The 25169-nt window shown below is 33.7% G+C and overlaps 1 protein-coding gene across 8 annotated transcripts in view; it reads left to right on the forward strand.

Moving 5' to 3' along the window:
• STXBP5 (syntaxin binding protein 5) overlaps nucleotides 1-20110 on the forward strand; it is a 132559-nt gene extending 112449 nt beyond the window's left edge. For all 8 annotated transcript variants that reach the window (XM_081141388.1, XM_081141381.1, XM_081141383.1 and 5 more), the window contains 6 exons: nucleotides 3461-3700; nucleotides 6517-6886; nucleotides 7192-7357; nucleotides 9958-10069; nucleotides 15685-15905; nucleotides 17618-20110. In XM_081141388.1, the coding sequence (XP_080997514.1) occupies nucleotides 3461-3700; nucleotides 6517-6886; nucleotides 7192-7357; nucleotides 9958-10069; nucleotides 15685-15905; nucleotides 17618-17659 (1151 nt within the window). In that variant the 3' untranslated portion in view covers nucleotides 17660-20110. The remainder of the gene's footprint in view (nucleotides 1-3460; nucleotides 3701-6516; nucleotides 6887-7191; nucleotides 7358-9957; nucleotides 10070-15684; nucleotides 15906-17617) is intronic.
• The last annotated feature ends 5059 nt before the right edge of the window (nucleotides 20111-25169 follow it).

The raw sequence follows: 25169 nt of genomic DNA on the forward strand, positions 1-25169 counted from the left end.
TAATGACAAATTTTATCTGAGTTTAGATCTACCAGAAAGACCACATCATCAAGGTGTTTTTGTGCCTGTGTGTGTCTGAAGACTGAACTTTAATATTCAGTAATAACCAAAACCCTCCTCCACTCGTATACTGTTGGTGATGAGACTAACCCCATGTCTATCTGGAGTTATCTAATAGAAAGTTTTAGACTTGGATTTGGGCACAAATCTGAACTCTTCCATTAACTAGTTTTGTCATCCTGGATAAGTCATTTAACCTGTCTGAGCCTCTATTTTATTATTTGTTAAATTGTGATGATAGTACTTCTCAGGATTGTTATGTGGATTCAATAAAATAATAAATGCAAAGTTCCATGATAGTGTATAGCACCTTGTAGGCCTTGCTTAGTGATAGCTATTTTCATTTCTACTCGTTACCAAAATTACAATTTCTATTCCATGTATTTATCTTGCCCAGTTTCTAAAATTCAAGCTACAAAGACCCACAACTATAACTTAATAGCAGTCAGTGGAAGTTATACTTGATGAACTGCTAGAAATTCTCATTTGTTTTCAAGTAGTTCTAGGCAGGTAAAATAAGCAGTCTGACTCTTAAGTTCAAAGCTGATTCTAATTCATTTTGTTTTCCCATTTGATCTAGACTTAGGAATTTCTTTGGTAATCTAATTTTTGAATGGAAGTCATATAATAAACATGTAGTTTATGAATTTTATATGGTTAAATTAGTTTATTAAAACTATTTATCCTGCAAATTAACATTTGAATTATAGATTGTTGTCAATCATCTATGTAATTTTAATAAATATCAGTAAGAGTTTTTACACAGCTTAATTTACATTGAAATTTATATTATCAAATTTTCTTGTATCATTGATTTCCATTTTTATCACTAGATCACAACTGAAAATATGTATTCATTCATTTTGTATGTGTATTTTTATTAAAGTAAGACATTAAGTATTTTTATTATCACAAAATAAATTGAAATTTTCTGTTATTTTATTAAAATAACTTTGGAAACTATAAAGAGTTAACATTTGAATCAGTATTATATCCAAACTCCCAGTAATAAGCTATTGCTAATGGAAAGTTGTTTCATGTACAGTAAGTACTTCTTTTCTGCTGTGTCATAGTCTATAACAGGAAGTACAGTCTCAAGCAAAAGAAAGATTTTTAGGAACTATATTTAGAAATGTCCCATACTTTTGTCATAACTATTAGCTTTATTGTTTTCAGAGGTTAGCTGTAATAAAAATTGTTGTATGTAATTATTATTTGAGGGAATATTTTCAACCTAGGAATCTAAATTTGAATATAAAAAGCTCTTGGGGGCATAAGTAGGATTCAATCATACCTTTTTTATTTAATAAAATATAGCTTAGAAGACTAACATGTTTTTTTATTTTTCATGAAATTATGAAGTCATTTATTTCATGATAGTATTGAAAGCATGCGATTTGAGGAATGCTTTATTATATGTGAACAGTAGAAGCTACTAGAAATTTTAATATATCTCAGTGGTGCAGCAGAAATGCATTGATTTAGATACTTTCAACTATAGATCTGTGTTCAGCAAGTATGTATTAAATACTTTCATATGCAAGGCATCAAAATGTCACAGCCCTTATGTACGTTTGACCAAATATAGCAGGCTGATTTTTAAGTTGATAATATTGTATGGCCCACAAATGATGTTATAAATCCAAATGGCCCTTGGCAGAAAAAAGGTTCCCCACCCCTGCTTTAGAGCGAGGCCTAGGACAAGTCAGAATTACAGAACAGTGTACTATTAGTGCATGGAAAAGATGAAAAGATACCAAGATTCAAAAGAAAAAATACAATTTTAGGAATCAGAATAAACTTCATGAAGATGACATTACCTGAGAAGGAGAAGAAGCACAGTCTTGATAGGTAGAGAAATGGCGGGGCAAGGGCACCAGTCACAAACAACAGTGTACAAGCAGGTCAGTGCAGGGTGTGTTTGGAGAGCGCGAGGGGCATGGTCTGTTTCCCACAATGCATTGAAGCAGGGCAGCACTGAAAGATAGGGCCTGGAGGGTAGGTTGGAGGTATTTTGTGCAGAGTCTTAAAAACTTGAATAAGATTATAGGCATGATCAGTAAAGAGGAACCACTGAGGATTTTTTAAGTAGAAATGATAAAATTGTAACTGTACATTATATTATTTAATTGAGTTGTGTTGGAACAGTGACAGTGAAAGTGGGGAGATTACTTGGGAATTGTGCAGTAATCTATGTGAATGATAAAGAAGGCCTGAACTTAGGGTAATGGGAGTTGATTGGTTATGGAAAGAAAAAAACACACAGAACACTGGACTAACACAATATAGGACTTGGCATCCCATCAGGTATTATAGGTAAAGTGAAAGGGAAGAACCAAAACTGCAGCTCATTTAAGTGGTGTTCCCCAGGAGAACCGGTGTGTCGTTAATATAAATAGTACTGCCCAGCCGGGCGTGGCTCAGCGGTTGAGCATCGACCTAGGATCCAGGCAATTGGGGTTCGATTCCCGGTCAGGGCACATGCCCGGGTTGTGGGCTCGATCCCCATTCGGGGGCATGCAGGAGGTAGCCGATCAGTGACTCATCATTGATGTTTCTATCTCTCCCTTTCCTTTCTTCTCTCTGAAATCAATAAAGATATGTTTAAAATAATAATAATATAAATAGTACTGTTAGAAGAATTTAGAGCTTTGGGAAAATGACCTGTTTTAATTTTGCATAGTGAGACATAATAGAAAAAAATTCCCATAAGCGTTTCCAAATGCAATTCCAAGAGATAGGAGGCCAGGCCTGGAGACAGACTTGAGATTGGCCACAAAGAAGGTGGCTGAAGAAGGTTTATTAGTATGATTTACAAGTATCCCTGTCATAACAGACAGCCAGCAACAGAGAATATACCTGATACCAGGTGCACATTGTGATGAAAAATGCCTTAGATGAATGTGGAGTACAGTTAAAATGGCATTCAAGAAAAATGAAAGCTAAATTTTTACAGATGAAAGGCTTTCATGTGGACATATTGGGGGGGGGAGTGCATCACACAGTAAATTTGAAGGTAGAATCAGAGTACTTCTAAATACATTTTTAGTTGTAGAAAATTGAAAATACCCACTTATTCAGTTCTACTAATCATGAAGGAAGAGCACCATGAGAAAAGAAGGTGTAAGAGCCAAGATTAGAAAAGCAGCCAGGATGCCAGCATAGAGCTGCACTGAAAACTAAAGATCACACGTCCAGAAATTCAATGGGATGCACCCAGCTCGGTTCTGAGAAGTGTGGTGTTGTCCCATTTGCATTGTTTTATTTAAGAAAGGAAAAAATTATCAGATTAAAATTAAAGTAGTTTCTTTTCGCAGATTAACTACTTAGCCAAATTTATACCAAACAAAAATTATGATATTTTATAACTTGAGCAATCTCACATTTCAAATCACTTTAGATGTGAAAGATAATTCCTTCAGCCGGTCCCGGAGTTCAAGCGTAACCAGCATTGATAAAGAATCTCGAGAAGCCATCTCTGCTCTTCATTTTTGTGAGACTTTTACTCGAAAGGCGGATTCGTCTCCTTCCCCATGCTTATGGGTTGGTACTACCTTGGGAACAGTGCTTGTCATTGCACTGAACCTTCCCCCAGGAGGAGAGCAAAGACTTCTCCAGCCAGTAATTGTGTCTCCTAGTGGTATGTATGCTCTGGTGCTGCACTGATACTGAATGTTTGATTTACTGTAATATAATAGATGCCTTTGCTTTTCATTTTTGAGTTAATCTAATAATTCTAAAATGTAAACCAAATGGGGATAGTTACAGTCTTATGTTTTTAATAAAGGAATACATGGAATAAATTGAAAAATATCATTTATTACAGCCATTCAGGTTTTGCATTTTATAAACTCTGGGATCATGTCTAAAATGATTACTCTGTAAGAAAATGGGGGGAAAACTTACTCTGATGCATTCCAGATTACCTCAAAATATTATGTTCTATAAGCAAAAGGTTGGTACATATTTAGGAGAAAAACAAAAGTATATTTTAAACATTGTAAACTTGACTATTTCTAATCTCTAAGTATGAAGTCTTAAAATGCATTATTTTTCTCTTTAAAGATTAGGGAAAGGTGACTTAATAGCAAACTTTAAGAAGAAAAATATACCGTCTTCGTATGTTGAAAATGACAGTAAATTTTATCAAATGTATGTGGAACCTGATAAGTCTGTAAATAACTGAGATTTCTGGTTTCCATTACTAGTTTATGTTGATCTAGATGGGGGGGGGGAAGTGATTTTGCTCATATCTCTTTTTTATAGAGTAGACTTTAATAATACTTGGAATTTAGAATTAAAATATAATTATATATTAATGTCCATTTCTGAACTGTCTTTACATTAAAGGAACTGTGACTTACTCATTCAGCTCAGTTAATATTTGAGTCTATGCCAGTGCATGCCTAGTTAGAAGAGGTTATGTAATGATGATATTCTTACTAATCTCATTTTTATTAGTAAGTAACATTTAAGTGTATAGGAAAAAACTACAAAGATGAAAATTTTAATAGTAATTGTCACTAAATAGTAAGACTGTGGGTAATTTTTATTTTCTTTTTACTGATTAGTAGTTTCTAAGTTTTTTACAACAAATATGCATTAGTTTGTAATAAGAAATAAATGTTTCCAACAAATAAAAATGAGAGGATTAAATATAGATAATTTACTATTAACTACATAAAAATATTTAAGATGTTTTTCAACTTGCAATAAAATCAGATTTGCTCTAATATAGAAATAATTATCATATGTAAGAGGGAATCTTTGAGTTCACTCTCAATGGTGGAATCTTTGAGGTTTATTTTTTAATAAGGTACCTATTTTAAAATGCAACAGAGGTATTCATACCGTGTTATCTGTATTAGAACTGTGAGGAGAAGAGAGGTGTTTTTAAGCGGATGGCTTCTGTGCTTAAGAACCTGAAGTAGTCTGTTTGTTCCCAGCAGTTACTACTACTTTGCTGGAAAACATACAAAACCCTGCTAACTATAGGACAGGCATATCTTTAAATTTTATCTTGTTACATTTTCAGAAAAACCTGCATACTGGGATTGCTGTATCTTATATATGTTCATATGTACCATAAACAGTTCCCAAATCAGCAAACTGCTTAAAATAGTTCAGTTGTCTACTTGCACTGGACTATGGACAAAGTTATCAGATTTAGCAAGTAAAATACAGGATGCCCAGTTAAATTTGAATTTCAGATAACAAATACTTTCTAATATAAGTATGCCCCATGTAGAATTTGGAAATATAATGCAGTGTTTGGGACATAGTTATATTAAAAAATACTCACTGTGTATCTGAAATTCAAATTTAACTAGGTATTCTTTATTTTATTGGGCAACCCTGCCATAGATAAAAATGTAAAGAAGAAAGGAAATGGTATTTTGTCTTCTAAGGTGGTTTTTGAGAGAACAGTCGGAATTCTTCCCCTTAGAAATAAAAGAAAATAAGAATACATGGAAATTTTTTCACAAACTATAAAATATTACATAAGTATAAAGCAATGTAATATGGAAAATCTTTCAGAATAAGAACTAGAAGGCTAAATCAGTTGTACACCTTCTTTTCTATTAGTTTCCAAATCCTTAATATTAATGCTGTCTTCTAGCTCACTTAGGAATGAGCATAAAGCATATTTACATTTTCAAGGATATGAGGGGAAGGGAGCCCCATTAATTAAAAAAATTTCCGAAATAAACACTAATGTGATCAAAATAATACCTTGAATATATTTGAGATTTACTGTTAAATAGCTTTAAAGGAAATTCTGATTTTTTTAAAGTAATGTTTAGAAATATGTGCAAATTGTTTTTTCATTTGCCCTGTAGATCATCACTATTAAAAATATATTGTGTGCCACAAGTAGAATTTTATGTTTTCTAGTAGTCATATTTAAAAAGTAAAAAACAGAAAAAATTAATTTTAATAACATTTTATTTAGTCCTATATATCCAAAACACTTTCATTTCAGCATGTAACCAGTAATTTTAAATTATAGAGATAGTTTACTTTTAATTTTTTTTTTTTTTGTACTATGTCTTCAAATTGTCAGGTATTTTACTCTCACAGCCACCATTTGGACAAGCCACATTTCAAGTGCTCTATAGCCGCACATGGCTAGTGGCTGCCATATTGGACAGTGCAGCTCTGGATGCCATCTGCTTGCTCTCATACTTGTTGGTAGTACATTTGCCAGGTATGAGAGAAGACACAGGCCCAGACATTCCAACATTGATCTGTTTGGTGGCTCTTACCTATTTGGGGCATGTAATATTGATATCTTTTTCCAGATTCTATCTATTGGATCCTGTCAGTAAGCCAATGTACAATTTCAGTTTGGTACACATTCTGCATGTTTTTGAGTGTCTATATGTCAGAGTTGGAATAAACATACACACTGTGTGGATTGAAATATTTATCATCTACTACACTTATGTATTTTAGGTACTATATTGAGGTTAAAAGGGGCGATCCTGAGAATGGCATTTCTGGACACCACAGGCTGCTTAGTGCCACCTGCATATGAATCCTGGAGAGAACACAACGTTCCTGAAGAAAAAGATGAAAAGGAGAAATTGAAGAAAAAACGGCCTGTCTCTGTATCCCCTTCTCCCTCTCAGGAAATTAGTGAAAATCAGTATGCAGTGATATGCTCTGAAAAGCAAGCAAAAGTAATCTCACTGCCAACTCAGAACTGTGCTTATAAGCAAAACATTACGGAGACTTCGTTTGTTCTTCGTGGGGATATTGTAGCGTTGAGTAACAGTATCTGCCTTGCCTGTTTCTGTGCCAATGGACATATTATGACTTTTAGGTATGTGTTAGATTATGTTTTAAACACACAGCATTTCCTGCCTCAAAACATAATATTACAGAATTATATTCAGTTTGAAAGAAATTTTTATTTTATTTATTTACAGTCTTATAAACTGAGAATTTAATTTCATTCAGTTAATAGTGAGCAAGTAGATGAGGAATATAAATCAGTTTTATCTCCCACTGAAGTGCATGAAATCATAAGGTTTAGAGGGTCCTTGCCATTTTTTCCTTCTGTAATACTTTGTTTAAGACTAAAACCTACCTTGTTTATTATTAACAAGTTTTTAATTTTTTTTCAAGTTTGCCAAGTTTAAGGCCTCTGTTGGATGTGTATTACTTGCCCCTTACCAATATGCGGATAGCCAGAACATTCTGCTTCACCAACAATGGACAAGCATTATATCTTGTTTCACCTACAGAAATCCAGAGACTCACTTACAGCCAAGAGACCTGTGAAAATCTTCAGGTAAGTAACAGAAATAGTCCTGTAGTTTCTCCAGGGGTGAAGTATTCTTTGAGGTCCCTTATAATGTCCATCCCTTACACTCACAAGAGTGTACAAATGAACCTGTGTTATGGGAACATCCAAAGCCTTTATTGAGACTTTCAGAGCACACATTTGAGACTTGTGGTCAGGAGCCTTCATCAGGCTCTTGTTATAAGGGGGACTTCATCTCCTTGAGCCTTATTTTTCTCTCCTGTGTTGGCAAAGATATATGAAATGTTACACACTTTTTATACCACTCTCTACATAGGATAAATATGTTATACACATACACCAAAAAAAGTCCTTTTTAAAGAGGTATTGTTAATGTGAAAATAATATAATCTGTTTTAGGGCAGATTGTATCATCCCTTCTCTGTAATTGCAAGGATGTACATGCATATAAGGAAAAATAAGGTTTGATAGTTTTCCTCTGAATATTTTTGCTGATCTACAGGGCGTCCCCCAAAAATGTATATACACTTTGAATAATTATAAAGGCAGTATTTATTAAAATACATTTTATTTTCAAAGTGTAATAGAAATCAGCTGTTAAAGTGTGTACATTTTTGGGGTACACCTGTATTTGTAAAAGACTACAAACAAATTCTTTAAATATGAAACTGTATCTTTTTTAATTCTGTAAGTTCCTGTGTGCTTGCTTGTATATTAAAAATGATTATTTTAACTTCACCATTTAAAATAAAATTGCTCTGGAAATATTGAGCTAAATATTAATTGATATTTAGAAAATAACACTTTATTGTGAAAGTGTTTGCAATTAGCCCTGTTTTACTTGGTAAATTTGAATTTGTGGCTTATTATTAGAACATGAGCTTTAGAGTCAAGAAAACTGAATCTAAGTCCCAGCCTTGCTAATTACTGGAGTATGTTACCTTAGACAAGTAATTTACTGGCTCTAAGCTTCTTCATCTTAAAATTAGGATAAAAACAATATCAATCTGCACAGCAAAAGAAACTGCCAACACAACAAAAAGGCAGACAACCAAATGGGAGATGATATTTGCAAGCAACAGCTCCAACAAGGAGCTGATATCCAAAATATATAAATAACTCCTACAACTCAACAACAAACAAATAATCCAATTAAAAATGGGCAGAGGACCTGAACAGACACCTCTTCTGAGAAGACATACAAATGGCCAACAGATATATGAAAAGATGCTCAACTTCACTACTATTAGGGAAATACAAACCAAAACTACAATGAGATACCACCTCACATCTGTTAGAATGGCTGTTATCAACAAGACAAGTAATAACAAGTGTTGGAGAGGTTGTGGAGAAAAGGGACCCTCATTCACTGTTGGTGGGAATGTAGACTGATACAGCCACTGTGGAAAACAGTATGGAGGTTCCTCAAAAATTAACAATAGAGTTACCATATGATCCAGCAACCCCTCTTCTGGGTATCGACCCAAAAAACTTAAAAACATTTATTCTCAAAGATATGTGCACCCCTACATTCATTGCAGCATTATTCAAGGTGGCCAAGGCATGGACACAAACTGTCCTTCGATAGATGATTAGGTAAAAAAGATGTGGTGCATGTGTACTATGGAATACTCCTCAGCTATAACAAAAGATTGAAATACTGCCATTTGCAACAACATGGGTGGACCTTGAGAATATTATGCTAAGTGAAATAAGCCAGTCAGAAAAAGCTAAAAGCTATATGATTTTGCTCAGGAAGAAACTCTAAAAAAATACTTTAGCTCCAGCTATAATAATGTAATACCAGAGTACAGCTGAACTGGTACCGGGAACCAGAACTGCATTTGTGTTTTGTATAATAACTACTTCTCTTCATTGGGCAGAAATGCAATCTCTCAGCCTCATTATACTTTTATTTTGCTTTTAAGCTGCCTTGTAAATAATGTTGCTACTGTCCTCTTACAGAAACTTCTCTTTCCTTTCTGTGTTATCTACAAGGTCAACATGTTGGTAGCCTTTCTTTTCTCCCACTTTTACCATTTCTGTGCTCAGAAGAACATCAGTAGTAATTTAAAAAGCTGATAATATTGAAAGAAGCTTTCCCATCTCCAGGCCATATTTCTGAAATTCCATGTGTGTGTGGGCATAATTCTCTTCCTAGCATATGTTCATAAAAAAATATGTTGGTATGTCTTTCTGAATTACTAATTTTCTGACTCATCTGAAGGTGGTAATTCCAGAACTGCATTTCATCATCATTACACTAGGCTTTTAACTTGCTAGTAGCTTTTCTTCTTTCTGATGTAAGAAAAGCTAAGTATTCATTTACCAATTCTTAATAATAAAAGTCATGTGAAAATTTTTTCAAAGATTGGATGGAATCTTCTTCCAATTTAAGCAGGAATATCATCTTTGCAGCAGCAAGTCAGTCTTAGTCAATTTAGTTTTAATAACTTACTGTTTGACTAAGCATGTATTGTATCTGATAATTTGAAATGTGCTCTTGTTTGTGAATCTCCACAGGTAATGTTACAAGCTTAAGTTAAAGAGATTACAGTGGTAGTTTTGTGAAATGTAGTTTAGTTTCCCTGAAACTTTAACAATTACAATTTGTTTTGATTTTGAAGGAAATGTTGGGTGAACTCTTCACCCCTGTAGAAACACCTGAGGCACCGAACAGGGGATTCTTTAAAGGCCTGTTTGGAGGTGGTGCACAGTCACTTGATAGAGAAGAACTGTGTAAGTTGATTTATTTCATTTGGGTAATATATCTTAAAACGTAAACGTTCAAACCAAATACATTTTTTACATGTATATATTATGTTCACCTTTTTTGTCTTTTTCACAATTAATATATTCATGTTTTAGCAAAAATACATGTAATTATTTTCTGTTGCTCTAATCCAAACTAGGGCCTGTTTTACTCAGGGAACCAAAATCAGAGTAGCTTCAGGTAGCTAAAATATTCACAACTTGATATGAATAATTTAGAAAGTATTCTTGTTAAATGTGATCTTCATTATTATTTTAATTCTATAGTTGGTTCTAATTGATGACCTTAATTTGAAAAAGTTTTTACTTAAACATTTATTTTATCTTACAAAATCTCCAGAACTATTCTTATTACACTAGAAGGTTATTTAAAATGGCAAGATCTGGTGCATTTGCTACCTTTCACATACATCAGTGGGAACAAATTAGAAATTGGTCCTTGAGTGACTAATAAATCATTGAATTTTTTTATCTACCTTTCAATTAGTAGGAGCTATTATCTATCCTCGAATTTTATTTCTTTTATTCTCTTTTTTCCTAAAATATTTTGGAATTTTAAGTAGCAGTGCAGTGCAATTTCATATTTAAAAACTCACCTAGATGAATGAGGATTAGTCAGTTTTAATTCATTTTTTTTAAAAGAGGAAGACTGTACATCAGTCATGGAGGACTGATAATTTGGAATAACTGTCTCAACGAGGATAATTATACAAATTTTAAAAACCATATTTTTTAATTTTTAGAAACATCAAAGAGCTAACAATATAGTAAGGACAATATCCATGGAGACGGGGGTGAACCCATAATAGTGAGCTTGGCAACCTGAGGCCACTTTTACCCTGAAATATTTTGAGATCTGAAGCAGGAGGCTGAGATAGTAAATTGTGTTAGGACTAGCAAGGTGGGGTCCCAGAACTGACAAGGGTGGGACACTGATAAACAAATCCCCTTGTTTTCAAGAATGCCAAAGTGCTGCACCTGAAGAGTAAAGATGCACCTGAAGTAAACCAGCCCCCTTACCCCTGCCCCCCCCCACACACACACACAGGCTTTCAGCTCAAATTATCTGAGTGGCCAAAACACTTCCAACCTTAGTTAAGATTTTTGCAGACTGATAAAGTCCCCAGCACCTGGCAGAAGCAGATGAAATTTTTCTGCAAAGGAAGATGACATATCCAAATCCTCAAATGATTTATATAATTTTTCAAATCTGTAGTCATAAATAACCAGGAACCCTAGAAATCAACACCATGATCAATAAAACAAACACACAACAGAATGAGAATCACAGGTACTTCAAATACTGGGATTATTGGATGGTGACTATAAAATAAATGTGCATATTATGTTCAGGAGGATAAGTATCATGCCTAAACAATTTATCAAGTAACTGAAAACTTTAAAAATCAATACAACAAGTATGTAAAAAAGCTAAAATTAAATTGGAGAACTGAAATTTCAAAAACCAAAATTAAAAATGTAGTTGATTAACTTAACCACACTTTAGACAAAATTGAAGGAGAATTACATGAATTAAAGATTGGTCAGAATAAACCTTCCAGAATGTAGCACAGAGAAACAAAAAGATGTAAAAAACAGGAGAATATTAAAGAAAGAGAAGTCGTAGGGAGAAGACCTAACACATGTTTAGACCTTCTCAAGAAGGAAATAGGAAATAATGTGAAGAAGAGTTATATATAAAGAGATTCAGCTAGAAGTTTCTTACACATTCAAGAAGCTTAATGAATTCAAAGTAGGATATTTTGTTATAAATTCACAGCTTGATATATGAAAATATAGTATGTCAAAGACAAAGAGAACATCTGTAAGATAGCTAAAAAAAAATAATAGATATGTTTTAACAAGCTGGAGACTGACTTCTCAACAGCAAATATTATTCTGTATGTTGACCGAAGATAATACTTAATCTAGAATTCTATACTCAAAGTACCCTTTGAGAATGAGACATTTTTAGACAAATGGACAAATAAGTAAAGTAAACCTTGCCACCACACTCAGTGGAACTCTAAAGGATGTACTTTAGAGAAAAAGTAATCCTCGATGGAATGTCAGAGATAAAGGAAACAATGCTTTGGAAAGAAAGTAATAAATACATAAATATAATTATGTAATCTTTATAAACTATAAAGCAAAGTCTTGTAGTATGTATGTACACACACATTTAAATAAACAGTATGACCCCAAAACTGTATAAAATCAAGGGAGTTGGAAAGGGTAAGTAGATTTAAGATGATCAGAGATCCCTGAATTTTTTGAGAGACTTGTAAAATTTATCCACTAGCATTAATAAGAATGCACCTTATAATTTCCGGGAATTAGAGAGTAGTCATTTTTGGTGAGTGGATGGGGACCATTATTCTGCCAGCCACCATAGTATTAAAAAATGCCTTGAAATAAATCTTAAGATGTACAGGACCTCCATGGAGAAAATAGAAAATTATAAAACTGTCAGGAAATTAAAGACCGAAGTAAATGCAGAGAGATATCATGTTCACACAGTAGAAGTTTCACTAGAAGACATCAGTTCTCCCAAAACTGATGTATACATATATACACACACATGCACATTTCCCCCCCCAAATTTTGTAAATGATTCTAAATTTTATATGTAAATTCATAGGGTCTCACCACTTATATTTAACATTGTACTATAGGCTTTAACCAGGGCAGTTAGGCAAGAAAAGGAAATAAAAGGCATGCAGATTTGAGTGCAAGAAGTAAAACTGTATTTGCAAATGACATATTCTTGCATATAGGAAGTCTTCAGGAATATACACACACAAAAATTAGAGCTAGCTTAGCAAGATTGCAGGATACAGATCAACATAAATAATAAATTGCATTTGTATACACTAGCAGTGAACAAAAAATTAAGAAAAAAATTCCATTTTTAATAGCATCAAAAGATAAAATACTTAGGAATAATTTAGCAAAGGAAGTATAAAACAGCCCTGGCTGGTGTGGCTCAGTTGGTTGGGCATTATCCAGTCCAATGAAATGTTCTCGGTTTAATTCCCCATCAGGGCACATGCCTGGGTTATGGACTCCATCCCAGGTAGGAGGCATGTGCAGGAGGCAGCCAAATGATGTTTCACTCTCACATAGATGTTTCTCTCCCTCTCCCTTCCTCTCTAAAAATAATAAAAATTTAAAAAGAGAAGTGTAAAGCATACACTAAAAACTTCAAAACACCATTTAAAGAAATTAAGACATAAATAAATGGATTGACATCCTATGTTCATGGACTGGAAGAAGTAATATTGCTAAGATGCCAGTATTCCCCAGTTAATCTGTGCATTCAACACAATTCCTGTCAAAATCCCAGCTGGTTTTTTGAACAAAAAAAACAAGCTGTTCCTAAGATTCATATGGAAATGAAAAGGATTCAAAAAGCCACACACATACAAAATCTTGAAAAAGAAGCAAAAAGATGGAAGACTCACATTCGATTTTCAAAGTTATTACAAATCTGTAATCATGAAGATAGTGTGCTACTGGCATAATGACAGACATATAGACCAATGGAATAGAATTAAGAGTCCAGAAATAAGCTCTTACATGTATAGTCAGTTGATTTTCTACAAGGATGCCATGAAATTTTAATGGTGAAAGAATAGTCTTTTCAACAGATGATGTTGGAGCAACTGGCTACACACATGTAAAGTAGTGAGGTTGGACTCCAGCTTCACACCATACACAAAAATTAACTCAAAATGGATCAAAGACCTCAATGTAAAGAGCTAAAACCATAAAACTCTTAGAAGAAAACATAGGTATAAGTCTTTGTAACCTTAGATTAGGTGATGGTTTCTCTGATTCGACACCTAAATCACAGCATCTGAAGAAAAAGATAAATTGGATTTCATCAAAATTAAAAGCCAAAAAAACACTATCCAGAAAGTGAAAAGACAACCTACAGAATGTGATAAAATATTTGCAAGTCATGTATCTGATATATCTGATAAGAGTCTACTATCCTAAACATATAAGGAACTCTTGCAACTCAACAATAAAAAGACAAATTCATAGCTCAATTTTTAAGTATGCAAAGGGTTTGAATAGATATTTTTCCAAAGGAAGTATACAGATAGCCAATAAACACATGAAAAGATGCTGAATATCATTTGTCATTAGGTAATTGCACATCAAAACCACAATGAACTACCACTTCACACTTACTAGGATGGCTGTAATCAAAAAGATGTATAATAACAAATGTTCTCAAGAATGTGGGAAAATTGAAACCCTCTTACATTGCCAGCGAAAATGTAAAATGCTGTAAACTCTGAAAAATTCTGGCAGTTCCTCAAAAAGGTAAACATAGTTATCATATGACCCAACAATTATGCTTCTAGGTATATACCCAAGAGAACTGAAAACACATCTTCACACAAAAACTTGTGCAAATGTTCATGTCAGCATTATTTATGATAGCCAAAAAGCAAACACAACTCAAAATGTCCATCAGCTGATGAGTAGATAACCCAAATGTCATCAGTTCATACAATGGAATATTATTCAGTCATTTAAAAGGATGAAATACTGATATATGCCATAGCATGGTTGAACCTTGACAAAATTTTTTAAGGGAAAGAAGCCAGACCTAAAATGCTACATTTATATGAATCCATTTATACAAAATATTCAGAATATGAAAATATAACAACAAGAGTAGAGAATTGATTACCAAGGGCTAAGAAGAGGGGAAGATGGAAATTGGCTGCTGATAAAGTTGGGGTGTTTTTTTGTAGCGATGAAAATGCTCAGAAGTAGATAGTGATAATGGTTTCAAACCTTTTGAATAAACTAAAAATTAATGAATTGTTGAGGGGCAAATTTTATGGTATGTGAATTATATTTCTAAAGAAAGAAATGTATGCTGAGGGAAGAGTGAATATGACAGCAGTTTTTAACAGAATTTAAGACTTGCAATAATCTAGATAGATAGTTAGGATCTGGCTAACGAAGGGAAAGGAAGCAATGGATACCTGAGATATTTTGAAGGAAACAGTTGATCTTTTTGGTGACTAGATAAATGGAGAGAAAGAAAGGGATATAACATATCTATAACTTTTGGAGCCTAAATAGAATACTGAATAATTTCTTTTTTTTTTTTACTTCTAAGCTTGAGCATAATATTTTAAGTAAGACAAAGTGTGGCGTAAATAAACTAAATTAAGTGTATATTTAAATTTAAGTCTGTGTATTTGAACTTAAATGTCTTTAATTTATCTTTAGTTTTTTCACACTTAAGAGTAATTTTTACTGTTATATAAATTGGTATCAGTATTTCCTTTATTCATTTCAACAAATAGCTACCTGTCCCTTTGCACTAGTCCTATTATGTATAAAGTAAAACGTTTAAATATACAATGCATTGTGTCTGTTAAAACCATCATAATAAAGGAAAAACATGTATTAATGATGAAGTGAAATATATAAATATTTCAACTATATTTTCATTCAATCTAAAACTTGTTTTAGTGCTCTTAGATAGTAGGATTTTATAGTAGTAAAATTTTCATTTTTTGACTTGCTTTTTCACTTGTCAATTCGTTCAGTTGGAGAATCGTCCTCAGGAAAGGCTTCAAGAAGTCTTGCACAGCATATCCCTGGCCCTGGTGGCATTGAAGGTGTGAAAGGAGCAGCATCGGGAGTCGTTGGTGAATTAGCACGAGCCAGGTTGGCACTGGATGAAAGAGGGCAGAAACTGGGTGACCTAGAAGAAAGAACCACAGCTATGTTATCCAGTGCAGATTCATTTTCTAAACATGCTCATGAGGTATGTCTATCAAACAAACAAAAATCCTTGGTAAAACAAGTATGAAAATTATTGTATTTTTATAGCTGTTTTATATCTACCTGTGCATGAGTTTTTGTGTATCCTCTGTGCAATTGCAAATTCCTGATTTTTGCCACCAGAGGGAACTATTACAAGAATATGTCTCAGTAGCTTTTGGTCTTTTACTGAAGTTTATAAATCTGAGGGAACCTGCTTGTCTTCAGGCCTTTTCTTTGGAACTGTTTCTTAGGGAATGCAGTACCAAAGCTAACTTTCCTAAATTCCTCAGATTCTACCACCAGTTTCTCCTAGAGAAGGAAATAATTTTCCTCTCTTGATTCTTTAGGTAAATCTAAATAATATTGGCAAACACTTTTATTCAAATGAACAATACTAAATCTGCCTGTAGACCAATTCAGACAGAGATATAGTAAGATGCATTTTTGCAGTAAACTCATCTTGAACTGGAAAGTCATGGTGGAGCTTAAAAAGGGGCTCCGTCAAGTATGGCTTCCTAACTGGTCCTCTTGCAAATATGCTTTGTTGGCCAGCATAGTACTTTTTAAAAAACTGAATTTAGGCCTTTAGGTAGAATACATGTTTTTCATTTTTACACACAGGCCTTGATGCTTTACACTGGGTTACTTCACATTCTCAGTTCCTAGCTTACACCTTAAGGACATCTAGAGTTTGTTGTCTGAAAAATTCATGTTACCCAGTCTACCAGCAATAGATCTGTAAATTCTTTAGTCAGAAGTCATCTCGTTCTTGCTCAAGAATGCTGACACCTAGAATGCATAAAAGAGGTAACTTGACTTGGAAAAGATTTTTCCAGGGCTTCAAAGAGATTCAGAGGTCCTTTGTCTTTGTTCTAGGCCGATAACACACCTCAGATGTAGCCCAGCAGCCTTCAGTCCAGGGCAGGAATTTTGTTGGCATAATCCTGCACCTGACTGAGACCTCTAAAGCATGTAACACTTCAGTCAATTTCAGACTATAGCCACACTCAAAATATTTAGCAAAGAGCTCAGTATCAAACTGGTAGTTTTTCCCTCTTATCAAATACCCCTGAATCGTATTTTAGAGTCTAAGGAAGACTATACATTGAGGTGGTTAAGATCATGGGTTCTTGAATCAGACCACGTGGGCTCAAACCCCAGTTTCACCGTCGTTATTTTGGATAACCCCTTAAGCTTCCGTTTCTTCATTTATAAAATGGGGAGATAGTAATGCCTAACTCATCAAGTTGTTTTGAGAACCAGATGAAATCATGTAGGGAAAGTATGTCATGCAGTGCTGGCTCAGATGAAGTACTCGGTACATTTTAGATGGCAGTAATAGTAGCATTTTTAACCTTTCATTCCCAGGTTCTTTAAGCATTTTTAGTTAAAATTAAAGAACTGAAAATTACCTTATTATAAGTTATTAGCTTAGGTCACCAAAGAATGCACTGAGCCAAAATTTATTTATGTCATATGTCTAATAAATGTGAGGGTCTTCTAGACTGGTTCTTAATAGTTATGGACTTTTTTTCTTAAAATGACAGTTCTTACTGCTTTCATTATAAATTGATTCGAAGTAGACAGTACAGTGACACTACAGAACTTTTCAGAATGATAGGATGTTTTGGAAAAAATACAGTAATCAGTGATAACTTACAAATATTATTGTGGCATTTTTTGAGCATATTTGTCCCGTCTCCTCCCCTGTAGATGATGTTGAAATACAAGGATAAGAAGTGGTACCAGTTCTGACCACCGGAAACCCAGCGCAGGCCGACTTCAGCCAAAAGGGAAAAGATTTTCCTTTTCTATTTCATGAATTCTACTTTAGGAAAGTTAACATTCAAGGACGTTCATCACTGGACACTGTTCTTTCCTAGCACAATCATGCACTGTTTTACCACAGTCTTGTGGCTCTAACTGAGGAGTTCCCAAGCTCGGTGTGGATAGATGGTGTGGGCCAGCTCTGAGACGACAGTTGGGGAACTAAGCAGGTCACACGTTACCAACGAAGAAACAAAGGGGGATGTTGAGGAGACATGGCAGGGACTATTTCTGGATCATTCCTGTATTAAACTTTCATATGCCAAAAGATATATGCTCTTGTACCTGCCATCAGTGTTTGACCTCTGAGGGAGAGCCAGTAAGTTAGAAGCTCTGAAGCTGCAATGGTTCTGTTTGTCTCATTGACTGAATTATAAACAGCTGTCTTGGACCTTCCCTCCCTTAAACTGACTGGTCATCAGTATCATTAGCGACAAAGAAACAAACTGTTTGCTACCATATCTTTAGACAGATAAGCTGAATGGTGGGCTTTAAATAAAAACATACACATAGTTGACTTGTGTATGGGCTACTCTTGGATTCTTGTTATTGTATACTTTTGTTTAGTCCATATTTTGTCAAAAGCAAAACAAGGTGATCCATCACTTTTCATTGAAAAGTGTAGAGCATGACTGAACCCATCATCCTGGGAGTTTCCATGCGGTGGCTCTGCAGTGTGGAGAGAGACCTCCACGTGGTGAGGAGAATACTTCAGTGTCCCTTGTCCCCATTCTCATTAATTCAGCTAATGGGGATTTGACCAAAAGAGTTACTGGTTAAATTTGTAGGAATGTTCAAATTGGCTAAGTTTTTAATTTTGCTTGAATTTTTATAAAATGTTTAACCATATGTACCTTTGCATTATTTAATTTAAATTGCTTAAAAAGTGTTTCATTTCAGTAAAGTGCTCTGCTCCCTTTTTTAAATGCCCTTGATTTGCTAACAGTTCCAGTACACTCAGGTGATGAGCCACTTAAATCTTAGTGCACATGCTGTCGCATGGAAAATTACAAGCATCTGTTGTCAATAATTACCTATATAAGAGTCTAGTCTGATGACCTACAAAATATTTTCTGTAGAAATATGCTATACATCTGTACATGTCCTTTCAAGGCTTTAAAAAGCCCAAGGAAAGGAAACTATGTGCATTTTTATAACTAAATTATTTCTGTATTGGAATATAATGCAAATGAGACCATCAGTGGACAATAGATGACTGGTTCCTAAAATAGCATTGCAGACAGAAAAGAGACACTTGGTAAACCTTGGAAGTAATCTCATAAGCAGGCATCTGAGATTATTATTTATTATTAAAGCAGTGAAGGAAGAGCAAAATGGAAACATTATACTTAATATTAATGGAATTTAAATATTTTTTTCTATACAAAAATTGTTTAAAACTGTTTTCTTTTTTCATTGAGATAATCAGAGCACAAATGATAGCAAACGTGATGGTTGTTTTTCTATTCCATGTGATCATTAAAGGTATATGTAGAGCACCTTAATTTCATGCAGTCTGTTATGCATCTTTCCTCTTTACTCTTTTCATTAATAAAGCCTTTTGTTTACATTTTATAATGTGCACTACTACGGGGTACAAAAGTTTACATTTAAATTTACTTTAAATATCATTAGAGAGAGACTAAATATATGTGATAGAGATAATTGATCAAGCCAAAAGAAATATTTTAAAAATACAGTACTTTTCAAAAGTTTTTGAATTTGTAGAAAGTATCTATTGATAATATACTTCTGTTTTGTTAATGTCAGCTGTATGATGAACATTCAGCCGTTTACAAATTGCTTAATTTTTATTGTATATTATCTAATAAACCCATTGTTCCATATGTCACAGGAAGTAGTAGGCCTTTTTTAAAGGTATAGTTACAGATTTGAAGTTGAGAAGCACTAAATAAAGTAATATATTGGTTGATTACCCATTCAGGTTGAAGGGCATATTAGCTCTATTTAATTTGCTGTATTGTCTTAATTGTATATCCACTTCATTTTTACTGTCATTTTTCCTGTTGTATATAAAATGAACCGATCTTGTAATTATTTTCAAATAGAGAAGTAGATATGTTTACCTGAGATGGATTTTATAAGAAAATTTTAAACCAATATTTTGGGTTACTTTATTTCATTTTTAAATTAATCTACAAATTATGCACAGCACACTAGGAATTTAGGATTAGAAAGCTTGAAGTATTTTTGAAAATAGGAAATAGCTTCTCGAAGTTATACTTGACTCAGTCTGTAGATAAGAGACAGTCTGCAGTAATAACTAACCCAGGGAATTTATTGTAATTTGAGAGGTAACATCTCTATTTTTTTCCTTTTTAAATGCAGAAATAGTCACCAGCAAGCCAAGATTTCAGGAAAACAAACCAAAAATTTAAAAAGTCAAAATAGAAAATATTAGAAAAATGAAAGATTACGTGTGCTTCCTTCATATCCTCAGACATTATTCTTTATTGCATTTGTCCTTGGCTCTGAAATCGTTGAAGTATTCATGATTAGCAGTTTGTGAATAGGAAGTGGTTTCCCTATATAGGCCACATAGCCAGTTCATTTCACTCTTCAGAACAAAATCCATATGTATTTGCTTAGAAAGTTATTCGAAGTCTTATACTCTGACAAATTCTGTATATGATAGCTGTTTGAAGTTTTGCATCATCTTAATCCCCTTGGTTTGCATTTCAATTGTACAAAGTGTTTCCAAAAATGGTTATAGATATAAAACTGAGCTGTTGCTAACTTAATTTGATTTTTATATGGATGTGAAAAAATGCTGCTACTTGTCTATGTTATGTGTAGTGTATACAGTTTAATTAAGTGCAGTGCTTTAAAGAAAGGCATTTCTTTTGCTTAGAACTTCTTAATTGTAGGTACCTCTGAAGTTATTTCATATAAATATGTGAGTGTTTTAAACAAGTCTGAAAGTGTTACATACTTTTAGGTTCTGGGGGGCAGTGGGGGAAGACAGCTGAGAAAAAGAAAAATATGTGGAAGACACCACGGAGTTCAAAGTTTTACCCTGAGTTTTATATTCCATATACGTTTTGCTTAAGGCATTTTCTCATGTGACATTAGAAAAGCTATATCCAAAGGTAGATTTTTTGTGTCAAAGATTTATTTTACATTTTAACTTTGGGGATTTTGTTTAATTTTTTCTTTCAAAATAAAGAGCACTGAACTTTAAACTTGAATTTTTTTGCACTTTTTTAGGTAATGAATACTTTTTATTATAATTTAATCCACATTTCTCAGTTTAAATCCAGCGATACATATGTATAAAAACATACCAAAATCATGAGTATGCTGCTAGCTGCACCTTAAACAATTAAACTGATCATAGTTTTAAAACCTTTAATAGGGTTTTATATAGTTTTCAAGGATAAAATATAGTAAAATCATTTGCTGTGCATTTCAGTGTTCTAAGTTTTAAATTACTGCAACACTTTCAGATTTGTTTTAAGATCATCCAGTAACGTTATATTTATACATACTGCTAGAGAATATACTTTTAGTTTTAAAATGAAATTTTTATAACTGTACTCTTTAATTTTAAAAATGGTGAACTTGTTAAGTTTAAGTCAAAGTACTTAAAAAGTATGTATATTATCCATACAAAAAGTTATGTTTTACGCTTATAATAAGAAATACTGGTATCTCATATCGAGATACAATTAATTTTAAAGAATCATGCATCATTCAAAAGTCTTCACACATGACAGCAAAGAGATTATTTCTATGGTTTTAAAACCCTCTATTGAGCATTTTCAAATATTAACTTTACTTTGGAGAAAATGCCCACAACAAACATTGCAAGACCTTTCTCAGTAGCTGCAGCTTGCTGTTGGATGCCTACCTTAACTATTGTTTTAAAATATATATATATTTAAAATAGTTTTCCAGATATTTTCTTCTACCTTTTTTAAAAATAAATTTCCAAAAATGAAAACAGAGTTTATGTATTTTTGTCAATGAAGGTTTTTATTTTGTAGTTTATAGGATTTGTTGATCAATATTCCTAGAATTTTTAATCTGTATTTCGTTTGAAAAAGAGCACTCCTCTATCTTAAGTGTCCTTTTTTTCTTTTCCGTTTTAAAGTCTCTGTTCTCTTGGATTGAAATTTATGCCCATATTTATTTTTTTTCATTTAAAAATGAATGTGAAGATACTGTTTACAGCTTTTGTTAATTACACGTTCCATCATTCTGATCAATTTCTTGTAAAGTACAATGGGGATTATTTTTCCTGTGAATATTAATGATCTTACTACTGCAAAAGAAGTTTTAAAGGTTCTGTGGGAAGAAAATAGTTGTAACAACAGAAATTAAAGGGAAAACTTAGCTTACCTTTCTCGGCTGAATTAAATGGTTTTAATAACTCCCCAGTTATCAGGGTTATAACATTGCTTTCTTCCTTTATTAATACAGTCTTAAATTATTGGGCACAATTAATTTACAAGTTGAGTACAGTAGTTTAGGGCTACATTTAATTGCTCTTTTTATTACACTCTTTACATCAGAAAAATCATGAATATCAGTTTTGCCAGTATTTCACAACAAGGCTCATAGTTTAAACTAAAATTTTATAGTGTATGAGATGTAAATAAATCAGTATTTATTGTAGGTTGTTTTGCTCAGGCATTTAAAATGGATATAGGCTAATGGCAATGGAATCCTATTTATTTGGGAGTTTCATTTTTTAATACTTTTGCTATGTGTTTTGTGTTGTTTAAACTTTGCTTCAACTTAAGACAGTGTAAGGAGTTGACAACGGACTCATATCAGTAGGAAGCAATGCAAAGAGAGTAAATTGTGTTTTTAATTTTTTAATTACTTTTTTTGTAAATAAATGGTACCATAATACTTTAGGTGTGACCTCTGCTTAACGTGATAGTTAGAACCAGAAAAACATTTTGCTTTCTAGTTATACTATTGGTTCATTGTAAATGAATGCATCACCAAAAACCATTAAAAAGAGCAAGACGAAGTTTTTCTCATTCAGGGGCAAGCATGCTTGGTGTAGAGCTCGAGCTTGTGTCGACCTTAAACTGTACATGCAGGTAGTGTTCAGTTGCTGCACTTCTTTTCTTTTTTATATCTTGCTCAGTCCAGTAACTATCTCAAAGGTGATTGCTGGAATATGCATTTTAAATATGGTTAAAAAAACCCATCTCTGTGTACTATTTCATTTGAAACAAAAATCAAAAAAGCACTATTGCAAACACTAAAAGTGTGTTTAACTTTGTAGTTATTTTGCATTCCTGTACTTTACAAACTGTCGTCACAGCAAAAGGTTTAAAATTAGGTAATGAAATATTTTTGTAAATAAATACCATCAAAGCTGGTATTTTAAAAATGTATTATAAATTACTGTTTCTGGAAAATGTTCATATATATATGTATATGAATGTCTCTTTATGCTGAAGGGCTCTGATTGGGCAAAATAAAATACTCTCATCTCTCCTGAAACTAAACAAGCCCTTTTTTCTGGAAAATTTGTTTTAATTTTTTTCTCTGAATTGTGGAATTAACCCATTAGTTTAACCTAAGCAAAGGGAAAGTCAAGTTAGTCAAGTAATTCAAGTAAGACAAGCTGTATTTTTCTTACCTATCTGGACTTTTTGGTAAAAGTCACCTGCCCGTCTCTTCAGTGGAGGCAGAGCAGGGGGTGAGAGTCAAGGAGGTAGGCACTCGCTGTAGGTGACACTTCGGGGCCTCTAGTGCGTACAGGCGTCCCCTGGGCATCGTCAGGGACGCAGATTCCGATTCAGGGCATCCGGGGTGGGATCTGCTCTGCATCTCTAATAAGCTCCCACGTAATACAGCTCCTACCAGTCCGTGGGATACACTTGGAGTCGCGAGGCTGTAGATAGTTGGCATTTTGCTACTTAATACTATCAGTGTCAGTGTCCAACGACTTGTACCAAAAATGCACATCACATTAATGGATCTAAAATAATATAACTTAAAGCAGATTTTCATTTTTTATCATTGTTTGCATTTCAGAATAAAGAATATGGTAATTCTCTTACCAAAGGTTTATTTGGTTTTGAAATCTATGTACTGTTACTGTCCACATGGTGGCAGTCACATCTCACTGTCTGAGCCGTCCCGAGCTTATAGCACCCTGTAAGAAGGGAAAACCACAGACTTTGCAAAGGTTTATTTTCATGATGGATGCTTTTTATCAAGAAAATTATTAAAGTCTTAGATATCAGACAATCGTTAGTCTATTGGAAAGTTTACTCAGATAACCAAAACTCAATGAGGGACTGCTGGTGAATTGTTAGGCAAGTGGATTCCTCTTGTATTTCTAATTTTATTAAAAGTGGGCATCACCTGGCCGGGCGTGGCTCAGCGGTTGAGTGTCAACCTAGGATCCAGGAGGTCGAGGTTTCGATTCCTGGTGAGGGCACATGCCCGGGTTGTGGGCTCTTTCCCCAGTGGGGGGCATGTAGGAGGCAGCCGGTCAATAACTCTCTCATCAATGTTTCTCTCTCTCTCCCTCTCCCTTCCTCTCTCTGAAATCAATAAAGACATATTAAAAAAAAAAAAAAGTGGGCATCATACGTAGCTCCTTTTAAATGCCAAGTACAGCAGCCTGAGTAGGAAGGCCAGTATTCTGTCCCTAAGTTTAGTGCTAGCCATGTGGTGACCTTTTCCAAGGCACTCACCTCTATTTGCCTGTTTCCTTATGTTTAAAAAGTAGGGTCTAAATATTGGCCTTACCTACCTCACAGTACTAGTAGAGAGAGAATAAAAATAACCTTTGAAAATTGTTAGAAAACAAAATTAGCACACAAACACAAGGCTTTCTGATCTTAAAAACCGGTCACTTAAGAGACTGAGTCAGGGAAGAAGTAGTAGAAAATCTTTTGTCAGGATCAGCAAATCAGGGAGTATTGAAGCTGCTATAATCAGGATGAAAAAACCGGTACATTGTCTTTAGTATAAAGTAATTAATGGAGATCAATGAACTTAAATGTGTTTGAATTTAATGAGCGCCTTTGGTTTTGAGTGAATTTCATCTCTGTGATGTGTTATTCCAGGGAGCCAATTCAGGATGCGTTTGTTGCCAACTAGGATCAAGATATAAGATCTTATTAAAATTAATATGTAGTTGCCTTTCAACAGACCAACCAGAATCCCAGTGCCTGCCAATTATTTTTAAGTAAATGCGTTCACATTTATAAATGTTAATGTTTTCTCTTTGGTGAAGACAGTAAATACTTTTTGCTGTTCAGTCATAGTGTAGTTAACATTTTTCACAAATCACTTATAAAATATCTCTATAAATAAATATAAAAATTGTCTGAACTTAGGAATCCAACTTACAACCCCCCAAACACGTCTCATAGCCCTTTGGCGTTTGCATTTTTAACCGCTGCCTACTCTGAAGACTTGAAGATGCCAAAACCTTCAG

Source organism: Miniopterus schreibersii, assembly GCF_964146895.1.
Source record: "Miniopterus schreibersii genome assembly, chromosome: 6".
NCBI classification, from domain to species: domain Eukaryota; kingdom Metazoa; phylum Chordata; class Mammalia; order Chiroptera; family Miniopteridae; genus Miniopterus; species Miniopterus schreibersii.